Here is a 12,321-nt window from a genome sequence, read left to right on the forward strand (position 1 = left end):
ACAATATATGGTGGCAATAATTAAATTTTGTGACTGTGCCCACAAGGGGCTTCCAAGAACAAGGGATAGAAAATGGGGCTCAGGATTAAGAATGGACAGACAGATGTACCAGAAGCCACTGTGAAAAGGTAACTGAGTGCCAGGAACAGTGAGGCAGAAAGGATTACAAAGGCTTCTAGGCAGACAGGACTGAAGGAGGGGGGACTTTGATAAGAGTCCCTGGTTTCTTAAGGAATAGTGGAAAAGATAAAGGAATGCTGTCTGTCGCTGAGGGAAACTGTCAAGTTCCCGTTACCAGAACTGGCCTACATCTAGGTCAACGTTGGGTCTAAGGCTGTATCTGAAAATGTGCACTCTTAAGATGAAGGTCACAATGCTGCAAAACGTGAACGCTACCCAGAGGCCAGGGCGATGCTGTGTGGGATGACGGCAAGGGATAGCACACAGGTGATGGGGAGTGGAACTGCCAGCCGTCTGTCTTCTAAGAGCACAGAGCACTGACCTACAGATGCTGACAGGAGTGGACCTCTACGTCATGAGCAGATAGCTCACGTCTCAAAAGGAAGCGCTACTCAAAGGAGAAAAAAAAATACTTTCAGGTTTTCTTGCCCCTATTACTCAACTGCCTGCTAATCTCCCTGCTGTATGTTTTTGGTTTTGTTTGCAATGTAGGAGATTAAACCCAGAGGCTCTATGCTAGGCAAGCACCCTGCCTGTGAGCTACCTCAGCTGTGGGTGTATTTGCATGATTTGGGGATTATCCTTTCCTACAGGAGCACATCCTTCCACAACCAACTCCTCTAATTCACTCATCTTTAATTTGGCCTTCAAATTCTAGATAGTAGCACCATAAATCATTTAGCCAAACAAAAAGTAAAAATCATCTCTACCATCCACCCTTACTTCACATCCAAGCTGTTTCCTCCTCCCACTGAGGGCTCTCAATGTGCTCTCCAATAAAAGCCAGTAATAAAAGATAACCTGATACCACGGTGCTGGCAAGCTTGTAATCCACAAACTTGGGGTCGGGGGTAGAGCAGGAGAATTGAATGTTCCAGACCAAAACAGCAATACCTTCTTTCAAAAAAATAATAAAAAGGGGCTGGGGATATATTCAGTGGTAGAGTGCTTGCCTAGCATACCTCAAGCCCTGGGTTCAATCCCATTATAGAAAAAATAAGATTTGAAAAGCCTTAGCACAAGTTCTGGTATGCAGTAATTGCCCTGAAAAATCTGAAGATCATTAACTTTGGAATTCTTCTGATTTCATGCTGTTTGGAAGCTTATATTTCCTAATTCTTTTTATTTATTAAGCACAATTTAAATTTTTAGGAACACTTATTACAAATAAATCATTTGTATTGCTTGACTTATAAATCAAGCTAACATTCACTTTGAATTACATAAGTCATTTTAATTCTATATACTTCTTTATACACTTTAATTCACGTTCCTTAAACAATAAACACCCATACTTTAACCCTTTTGTCATCTGTAAACTTTTTATTAAAATTCTCAATAATTCTAATGAAATCAAATCACTAAGTAAAAAGTAACCGCATTATTGAAGTCTAAGCAAAACATCCTTACCAACATGGGAACTGGACATGCACCAAAGCAGCTTACGGTTTGTTCTATGTAATTTTTAGAAGAGAAACTTGTACCGGCTGGGCTTTGTGCACAAAGGAAAAGCGGCCACTAAGAGTGGTAGTTGCTGGCCCCTGGGCTTCACGGACCTCCCCCATCCCACCTGTCACACCAACATTCGCAAGCATTCTCTTCTTACTAATCCGCTCTTAAAGCTAAATTCAACTCCCCCTTATCCAGGGCAAAGGTTCAGAGAGAGGGAACATAAGGACATTACTAACCCTGACTCCGAAACTGCAACAGTATTCCCCTGCTAGGAAATGCTTGCTCTGCACCTCCTCCCCTCCCTCCATGTTCTCCTCCCAGGGCCGCCGAACCCCAACACTTTCTCTACACAACTGTGTGAGGCGGAGACATTTCTCTGTGGTGCAAGCAGGAAAATGGAAACATGGCTTATGCACTTAGTTGGTGGAAAACTTGTTTGGAAGACAGTAAAAGTTCGATACTAACCTTCTGCCACGAGAATCAGTGGCAGTTAGGTTAGGAGTAAGTTTCATTGACATTTAACAGCTCATATCCAGTACAAGGTTCTCCTTTTTACTGAAAGTTCTTTGCAAGGAAGGTGAGCTATAAGAACAGATTAAGAAGTAAACAGCAGTGTCTGTGTGGATTTACCATTATTTTCCTTGCACCAGGAATGACTACATAGTTATAGCAGAAGCCAGGAAATTGTGATGTCCAGGACACTCCATGAAAGTCTTCATTTTTGAGAATTGGGGGGAAAAATACTTCAAGAAAAAAAAATTAAAAGCTTGTAAAGAACACATGGATCCTAACACATAGAGGCAGGTCCTAAACCAAAACCCAACAAAACCCTAAACATAAATGCTTACTCCGGGTAGAAAGCCCACTGAAAGACCAAGAAAAGAAGTATCAGTTGGAGCAACCCTACTTCCTTTCCTATGAAACTGAACCTCAGGACAGGTGAGACTCGGTCGCTCTATGTGAGGCCCTATTCTGGTGTTTCTCACACTAGAGAAGCGGAGTTGTAGCTCAGCTGCAAAGCCCTGGGTCCTCATTTTCCCAGTGGCCTAAATCAATCCCCAGTCCAGGACAAGATGCTGAGCAAGATGCCTAATTATTTCAGGCCACTAGGGTAAGCACTATTCCTGGCATCTGCAAGCAGCACCATGGAGGAGGGTTTCTAATTCTCTTTGGTGATTTGGCTCCGGTGTAAACAGAGATTTTTTTCTGTTGGTCTTTCAGACAGATGGGCAGGAGAGGCCAGCCCCAATGCTGAGAGAGGTAATTCTCTTCAGGAAGGGCTCGTTTTTTCCCTTGCCTTCCTTTTGCCACCTTCCCTTGCATTTTGATCTGATCATCAACTACCTAGTGAGAGAGTCCTGTGTTCACCTGGTCAGGCGCGGCCTCTCAGCCTGAGGAACAGCAGAATGCTCAGCAGAGCCGTTTCTCTGAGAGGCCATCTGAGACACACACACACACACCCCAGCTTGTGACCAGAGAAGACATCCCTCACTGACACTGTGAAGGGGAGGGGGGACCCATGCCTCTTTACTAAGGGACTCAATTATCCCGTTGCTAATTGTTGAATTCTTCACCGGGTACTGCCATCACTGTATGCCAGGTCATTACCTAACACAGGGAAGGGCAATCCCGGTACTTGCATTCAGAAAATGGTGAAAGGGGTTGAAAGGTCTAGAGGTTTCTGAAGTGAGTTCAACACGGCAGGGGAACTGCAGGAGAGTGGACCAGTTGTCACCTGCCCCAGGTTTAGTGGGTCACAGCTTCCTGTACCTTTAGAGGGGTGTTTGACTTACCATATTCCTCTTTGAAAACTTCTGTTTACTTTCTTAAACCGTGGGCACCAGTGGAGAGGTCCCATGGGTACATTTCAGGCACTCCAACAATACACACAGACTGAGCCTGTTTGGGTACACAGCTCCAGGCTGAAGACTTTCTGAAGTTGAGAACAGCTGAGGGAACGGGCTGGAATGTAAAAGACAATGAAACGCCCTATGCTCCTGCAATGCCAGATATAAAATCTATCATCGTTACAAATAAAAGCTAACCAACTTACACCATGCTTTTTTCAAACTGCATTGCTCAGTCTCGGAATCTTCATTAAAGAAATGCAAACACATGTGCCCTGGGATGGGTAGGTGTAAAAGAACATTCTGCACAATTATATCTAGGCTGCCACAGATTTATCACATGCAGACATATATTTGGAGCATATTAATTCATGATGACAGCTGCGCATGGCAAATCCAACAGTGCCCAAGTTGGAATGCTGGAGAGAAGAAAAAAAAATGCAACTACAAACCCCATGCAGACACACACACACATACGAGTTTTCCCCTCATCATACACGTGGCCTCACTTACAGAGATTTCACACAATTGAAAAGCCCCAAACACGGGAGGTTCCCGCAGCCAGCCGACAGCTTGCCCCGCAACACCGGCAGCCGCGCGCTTTCATCCGCACAGGCTTGACTTGACGGTCGCACGGTCCCAGGGTACACTCGCCCTCCCACCCACGTCCCACCGCGCGGACACACGTGCGCCCAGAGCTCGCGCGCCCGCCCGCCGGCGGGGAAGCGCGGCTCCGGAGGGGCTGGGGGCAGGGCCCCGGCGGGCGGGCGCGCCGTGGGGCCGGGCCTCGGCGCCCAGGGAGGGGACGAGGGGCGGGCGCGGGGCGGCGCCCGGCTCACGTGGGCGGGCGGGAGCAGCTGAAGGTCCGCTCGGGAGCCTGGGCTGTCCTCTCGCGCGCGGCGCTGGCCGGGGCGGCGGAGGAGGAGGAGGAGGAGGCGAGAGGCGGCGGTGGCGGCGGCGGCGGCGGCGAAAGAGGAGGGGAGGACGGGGGCGGCGTCGGACTGGAGCCGATCGGCGGTGCGAGCTGCCCGGGGCGCAGTCGTGAGCTCGCCCGCCGCCGGGCCCCCACCCCTAGGCTACACCCTGCCGTGCCCAGCTCTGCCCGCGTCCGTGCCCCCGCGGGGAGCGCGCCGGGGCTGCCCCCCGAATGACGGGCGGAAGGTTCGACTTCGACGATGGCGGCACCTACTGCGGCGGCTGGGAGGAGGGCAAGGCGCACGGGCATGGCATCTGCACGGGGCCCAAGGGCCAGGGCGAGTACTCTGGCTCCTGGTCGCACGGCTTCGAGGTGGTCGGAGGCTACACCTGGCCCAGCGGCAACACCTACCAGGGCTACTGGGCGCAGGGCAAGCGGCACGGGCTGGGGGTGGAGACGAAGGGCAAGTGGATGTACCGGGGGGAGTGGTCACATGGTTTCAAGGGGCGCTACGGGGTCCGGCAGAGCCTGTGCACCCCCGCCCGCTACGAGGGTACCTGGAGTAACGGGCTGCAGGACGGGTACGGCGTGGAGACCTACGGGGACGGAGGTGAGCGACGTCGCGGGCGGTCCCGCGGGCTGGCGCGGTGGACTCTCCCGGGCTGCGGGGACGTGGGGAGGACGCGAGGCGCATGTGTCCGGAAACCCGCCAAAACACCTGGGGAGGTTCCCACCCCTCCCGTCCCCACCCCCCGGGAAGAGTGCGTGGGTCCCCGACTGGGGCTGGAGGGTCTGCTCCGACCCGGTTCCCCGGGCGAGCGGGGTGTCCGCGCCCGGAGAGTTAGGCGTGCTTGTACCTGGCGGGGGCCAGCGCCGCGCTGCCACCGGGAGGGTTGGGCGGGAGAGAGGACGCTGTCACTTGAGCCCGTCACATTACGTTCCTGATCCCTCCCTCTCCGGGCCGGGTTTGAAATCGCCACTCCGGTGGAGTTAGACGGACGCCTTGGGCTGCGCGGCTGCCGGTCGGTGCTGACCGCCCCGCGGTTTGGTTTCACGTGGAGTCTCGTATTTCGCTTCTGGTCCTCTTGTTAGCCTAAAGATAGAAGCCAGAACCCCTTAAGTAGGATATTGGGGAGTTGGACCTTATTGAGGGTGTATTTTGAAGCGTCCTAGTTATGGGCACCGGAGAGACCACCCGAATCGGCAGGTGAAATTCCTAATTTTCTCCTTAAGTTTCACTTGGCTCCTTAAAGTACTTTGAATCAGCAGAACTGTAATCTTTGCTGTCCTGGAGACCTTTGGGCAAATCGCTGGGAAAATACTTTAGGAAAAAGCGATGGAGTTGCCATTAAGAAAGGAAAAAGTTAAAAAGAATGTAGAGAATGCTATATCCCTGATATACATTAAAGGGCGTGGCCTAAACGTACCTGGATGCGACTTAACAGTGTTTGCCATATAATCCGTATACATTATAGGACAGGATTCATTTTTCTCTCCAGGAAGAGCGTACATTAGTGAATCAGGTGTCAAAACTTGATTACTTTCTTTGAAAACAAAGCCGAGGGAGACGAATGGCTTATGCTTTGGCAAAGTACATTTTCTGATAATAAACATAATCATATTTAATTGAAAAGGATTGTAGGAGGCTATGTCACCTTTTGGAATTAAGCCGCTTCAGAGTTAGAGGATATTAAAGGGATCCAATTAAAAGTTTCTCCAGCCCACTGAAATCCCGTTATGTGATTGCTTACATAAAAGCTTATACAATTTGTACACTTCACTTGCTCAGAACACTTGGGCCGTGTTTCAAATGCAAAACAGCAGAATGGTAGGATTTGTTTTTTAAAAAAAGACATCGTTTCACCCTAAAGTAGAAATAAAGGCTATGGTTCTCATGGATTAAAGGGGGGAGGACCTTAATTCTTTTCTATAGGCCGAGCCCTGAGTGCCATGGTAGTTAACAGGGAGCCTTAAAGGTTCAGAACCAGCAGAAAACACCTCGGTTGACAGGCTTATGAATGTTTGTCTGTAACTGGATTTTATTGTAAGCCCCAGCTCTGATACAACAAAATACTGTGCTCAACAATGGAAAATTTGTTGTTTTTTTAATGTGAACCTGTATAGCCCTCATTTTAAAGATTATTAATTACAATGTAGGCTTCTTTTTAAAAGTTAAAACTCATTACATGAAACCTGGTGATTCAGGGTATTCGTTATGCCTAGTAATCAGAACGTACAGAGCACAGTAAAAGCGGTCTGTGTGCCTGTGTTGTTTATAAAAGGCCAAATGCACCTCCAATGACTATTAATAATCTGCCTTCTGTTTAGACCAACTTTGAAAGTGTAAAAAGACAAAATTTGGCATCATGATAGCACTGGGTTTCTTTTTCTACCAAACCAAACAACAACAAAAACTGGTGTGCTATAATCAGAAAAAAAATTTTAAACATGCAGATCACTTTTAAATGCCTACTCTGCCCTAGTCAATTCCCTGTTTTTTCTCATGTCACTACATTTTATTAGAAAGTCCATAATTTTAATAAATGGCCTAAACTGAGCTATATTGCTACAATTTAATTCATACAGAGGTTTTAGCCCATCTGGGAGTATCAGCTTCTGTATTCTCAAGAGTTAACTTAATTCTGCCTCCCTTCCCATGTATTTCTGGTGACAGAGAAGGAAGTCATAATTCTATGTGAGAAGTATCACTTTATTTCACTAGAGATTTCTGTGTTGCTGAAATAAAAACTCCCTAAATATTAAGAACTAAATGCGTCATATTCATGAAATCCAAGTCTAGATTCTCAGATTCTTTTGTGAAAATTCTGATATGCTATACTTTTTCTAACCTGCTATAGAGCTATGGGAGATATCTAGAAAGACTCTATCTATGCATTTGAGGTGGGGTCACTTGTAGCCCGGTCTAGCTTCATGCTGGGGATGACCTTGAACTATAAGCATTCTTCCTCTACCTCTCCAGGACCAGGTGGGGATGGAATCCAGGCTTCAATCATGCCCGACAAACACCGTACCAACAGAACTACATCTTCAACCTCACCCATGTGTTTTTATTTTCCTTTTTTTTTTAACAGAATTATTGTTGCATATAGCCTTTCGAAGCATATACTGAAGTTTGGCACACAGCAGCCCAAGTTTGACTAAAATTCATTCCGATCTGGATGCCATTTATTACAATATTGTGCAGTTAAGATGGACAGATCTTTCAAAATCAGCTCCCAAATGAACACAACTTAAAACAAAACCTGAAAAATATCATTTGTTTTCATGTTAAATATGCACTGGAATTTAGGGATGGAGATTAGGAAATCACAACTCCTTTTGAACAAAAGAACTTAGAGACCACCTGCTTTATAAAGAAATAGGTTCTGCTTTCTAGGTTCACTGACTAAATCAAACCTCTTAAAACTTCAGATCAGCTACTTAGTTTCTAGCAGTGCTATGGATGTCCTGGAGGAATTCTCCCCCATACTGTGATATTACAGCTACACAGAACGGAAGGTAACTGATACCTTTGTTCCCGGCCCCTGCCCTATTTGATAGTTCCAAAGCTATTTACACTTTCTCATTATTGCTGTTCTTTAAACAGCCTGAATTTTGAAGCAGACCCTTGGAAAGTCTAAATACTGGTTTATGTTGGAGCTGTCATTTGGAGGGAAGTGGCCATTCGTTTTCCATCAGTGTTGAGGATCTACAAAGATGGGATGATTGTGTTTTAAAAACATAAATACTTACACCAAATAGCATCTTTACAAATTATTTTAGCAGACTTATTCTGTAGAAAAGTTAGGATGATAGGAATATTGGCATTTTAACAGAGCAAAATGTTAAATACGGTAGTTTGTTTTAATGTGTGTATAAAGCTGTGTAACTTTCATCCTACTGTTTAGATTTTATCTAGGAAAAGTCAAAGTTGGAAGTTTCTAATAATTCACTGTCTTTTCCTATGGGGGCAGCAGTGTTTGGAGATAGCTGTTATTCAGTAGGAAGCTCGTTATCATGGGGGGAAAAAAACCCACCAACCTTTTTTAGACAGGGTCCAGCTGTGTAGCCCAGACTGGCCTGGAACACATGAACCTCCTGCCTCAGCCTTCCAAGTGCTAGCACTGCCAGCGTGTATTCCCATACCCCGCTTCTGAAGTGATTGTATGTAACAGTCTTATCCTGTTTTGAGAGCTGTGCCCCCACTCCCTTCAGAAGTTCATAGGTATGAAGTTCAGGCTTCACGTCTACTTAAACTACAGCAGTCTTAGTACCAGACCCCTGAGTATCTCATTGTTGCCCTGCTGTTGAAGGTTTACATAATGTAAATATGTCAGCATGAGAAGAAAGAAAAGATGGTCTTGAAATCGATCCGAACCTTTGACTTGGGAACAGTTCCTATTTACACAGTGATACAAAACCACCAGCTCAGACAAGCGTGGTGACATGCCCTGTGCTTGTAATCCCTGCATTTAGGAGGCTAAGGCAGGAGAATTGAGAGTTCTAGGCCAACCTGAACTACATACTAAGACACATCTTAAGAAATAACAGTACCCCAATGGAATTATCACTTGTTGTATTAAAAAAATAAATGTATCCCAATCACTGGAAACCTGCAAGGTTATGTAAAATACAAAGTATAATCAGAAACAGAACAAGATCAACACAGTCTATAATCATGATTTATTTTCTGTGACATTGGGAATTATGAATAACACCAAAGTAATTACATTTAAAATTTCTTCCAGATAGCTGTTCTGGGGTCATACTAAGGATGCAAAATTTGCCTTTAATTAAAGGAAATGGCCTTGACTTTGAAAATTCTAAGCTCCTTAATTTAGCCTTCATTTCCTCCAAAGAGTATTTAAAAACCCCTACCAGGTTATTTTTTAATAATCTTATCTTTGGTTATTAAATAGAAAAACTCACTGAAAATATTTTTACAGCATATTCCTTTTTATATTTATATATTTATATTCCTATTATGCTATATGTATTTATATTCTTATTACACTTTTTAAAGTATAATACTCATTGAAAAAGTGGTCTGGATCAATAAAATTTTAATGGACACTGTCAAGTATTCCTCAAAGATTCTTTAAAAGTTTCTTTCATCCCATCAGTTCTTTCAAGCTCTGTAAACATAGTCTCCAGACAGCCAGAGACCACAAGACACATTAGCCATGAATGAGTTTGAAACATTTGCCTTCCTTTGAGAATCAGTTCTTGCCCTTAGGTATTTGCAGTATGTGGTGAGACTGTCAATGCTTTGGCAGAGACTAGGGAGATCCATACAGAGAATGGCCAGGAGAAAACAGATTTAGCAAGTAATATGCTACTGTGCACATACACCCCCCACCCCACCCACACGCCTATCAATACTCAGGACTCAACAGCTTGCCCTTCCCTGAGCGTAGGATGTTTCACGTAGTAGAAAAACCAAGACAGCTTGTTAGACAACCCATGCCCCAAGTATTCCGATCACGGTTACTAACGTTAAATCTTGGTGCTTTAGAGTGGGCATAGATCTCCAGGCCATTTTTCAGCTAGATTAGTGAAACTGCATTTGAAACCATGACTAGAATACATTTTTTTTTTCTGCTGTGACACTGCCTCACTAAGATCTTTGATGCTTTCAGGAGGGAAAGGTGATTCCCAATGATCACTTTTTTTGTATTAGGAGCAATATGGTTCATGGCTCTGAGTGTGTAGCTCTCTGATGGAGAATTAGCCTAGTATGTATAAGGTCTTAGGTTCAATTTCCAGAGAAATGCGCACACCAAACAGTGGTTTCTTTGCATGCCTACCACTCATAAAATTTTTAAATGAAAAACAGAAGTCTGACTATCAGAAAAGTTTATACATCAAAGCCACCAGGTAGACATTCACAGGTGGATGAAAAGTGTTACCAGGGTTGCCCCAAGAAGTGTGTTGAATTTGACCCTGGCCCTTCCTGCCCGGGGTATGTTCTCTCGGTGGCCAGATGCCCTCCCCCAAAACTCATACACTCTGCCGATCTGCTCTCTCGAAGGTACCTACCAGGGCCAGTGGGCTGGAGGCATGCGGCATGGCTACGGCGTGCGCCAGAGCGTGCCATACGGCATGGCCACGGTGATCCGCTCCCCGCTACGCACCTCGCTGGCCTCCCTGCGCAGTGAGCAGAGCAATGGTAGCGTTCTGCACGATGCTGCCGCCGCTGCTGCAGACAACCCAGCTGGCACCAGAGGCGGCTTCGTGCTCAACTTCCACGCGGACACGGAGCTGGGCAAGAAGAAGGGCGGCCTCTTTCGACGGGGCTCCCTCCTTGGCAGCATGAAACTCCGCAAGTCTGAGTCCAAGTCTTCCATCTCCAGCAAGCGCAGCTCGGTCCGCAGCGATGCAGCCATGAGCAGAATCAGTTCCAGTGATGCCAACTCCACCATCAGCTTCGGTGACGTCGACTGTGATTTTTGCCCTGTGGAAGATCATGTGGATGCCACCACCACGGAAACCTACATGGGCGAGTGGAAGAATGATAAGCGCAATGGCTTCGGCGTCAGCGAGCGCTCCAATGGCATGAAGTACGAAGGCGAGTGGGCCAATAACAAGAGGCATGGGTACGGCTGCACCGTGTTTCCCGATGGCTCCAAGGAAGAGGGAAAATACAAAAATAATATCCTAGTCCGTGGAATAAGGAAGCAGCTTATACCAATAAGAAATACAAAAACTAGGGAGAAGGTGGATAGAGCGATTGAAGGCGCACAAAGGGCCGCCGCCATGGCCAGAACCAAGGTGGAAATAGCAAACTCAAGGTATGTAAATACAGGGTGGGTGGTTTGGCTTAAGGTAGTGATGGAGGTTCTTCAGAACACTGCAGTTTTCTCTCTGTCTGCTGATGGTATCGCCAAATAGGTTCCCAGTACACTTAGAGAAAAAAAAAAAGACTAAAAATGATTGACTCCAATAAAATGCAAGTGAGAAACCATTTTCAAAACCTTTAGAAGGCACATGGGACAACGTTTTTCTTCTAAATTATGCCCCTAGTATTTAACAACCTGATGGAGTTCATTCAGACATCCTTCTAAGTCCAGAAAGTTAATATTTTTAAAAGTGCCTCTGAAATACTGTCACCACTTTGTGTGTTAAACAGAAAATATCCCTTTGTGTAGAAACCTACAATATAAATTATAAACCATTACAATATTAAGTTGAAGATATTTACAACTTCCCAGTAAGTTATATTATTCTAGTTTATGAAGTTTAAATTCTGTCCATTGAGGCTTTCTAGGTGAAATCAGCTTTGGGAAAGACGCAGAGGTCTAGGCGAAGCAAAGGCAGACAGTGATAGGAAGAAATCTAGCATGCATGTTGAAAAAGCTAGAGATCCTCCACAGGAACAGACCAGGGTACCAAGGCTGGGAAGGATCGCCCAGTCTGTGCCGGAGAGATTAGATCACTGGGGTATTAAAAGGAAGGGGGTGGAGGGAACTTGAGGTGGACAGATGGGATTCTTACCGTGCCAGGGTTGGAAGAAAGTGGAGCAGTCGAGAGGAAGGCTGGCATAAGCAGGAGAAAATGGGTCCGTGAGAGATTGACAAAGGGATGCATATGGGCATGGGGGAGTTTTGAGGTTTTACTCTGGAAACCAAGCTCCGTGGTTCAGCACAAGGGATGGAGACACTTGTTAGGGATAGAGTTTTATTAAGGATAGGCACCATCTGTTAGACAGGGCTGGTTTTGCTTGGAGGTTTTAGTTTTAGGGGTTAAGGACTGGCCATAGTTATGTGTGACTTCAGACATAAATTTGGCATAGAATATTTAAATCCTGTGTCTGCTTCAGTAATACTCATCTGCCTGAGTAAACCTTCCTCTGAAACCACAAAATACTAGCACGCCTTTGGGTTTTTATTCTTCGTACTGAATCAGTGAGAAACCCACACTTTAGGT

At 45.8% G+C, this 12,321-nt stretch overlaps 2 protein-coding genes across 7 annotated transcripts in view; one reads left to right on the plus strand and one right to left on the minus strand.

The window, feature by feature from the left end:
- The window catches only part of Gdap1 (ganglioside induced differentiation associated protein 1), a 45,231-nt gene extending 41,033 nt beyond the window's left edge, over positions 1–4,198 (minus strand). For both annotated transcript variants that reach the window (XM_052715746.1, XM_052715747.1), the window contains exons 1-2: positions 3,993–4,198; positions 3,426–3,594 (exon numbers count right to left, since the gene is read on the minus strand). The gene's annotated coding sequence lies outside the window, so the exon portion shown is untranslated. The remainder of the gene's footprint in view (positions 1–3,425; positions 3,595–3,992) is intronic.
- Positions 4,199–4,408: 210 nt separating this feature from the next.
- Jph1 (junctophilin 1) overlaps positions 4,409–12,321 on the plus strand; it is a 100,383-nt gene continuing 92,470 nt past the window's right edge. For all 5 annotated transcript variants that reach the window (XM_052716634.1, XM_052716629.1, XM_052716632.1 and 2 more), the window contains exons 1-2: positions 4,409–5,005; positions 10,427–11,186. In XM_052716634.1, coding sequence (XP_052572594.1) covers positions 4,627–5,005; positions 10,427–11,186 — 1,139 coding nt within the window. In that variant the 5' untranslated portion in view covers positions 4,409–4,626. The remainder of the gene's footprint in view (positions 5,006–10,426; positions 11,187–12,321) is intronic.

This window comes from Peromyscus californicus, unplaced genomic scaffold, assembly GCF_007827085.1.
Source record: "Peromyscus californicus insignis strain IS unplaced genomic scaffold, ASM782708v3 Scaffold_5__1_contigs__length_169319896, whole genome shotgun sequence".
Classification (NCBI taxonomy): Eukaryota; Metazoa; Chordata; class Mammalia; order Rodentia; family Cricetidae; genus Peromyscus; species Peromyscus californicus.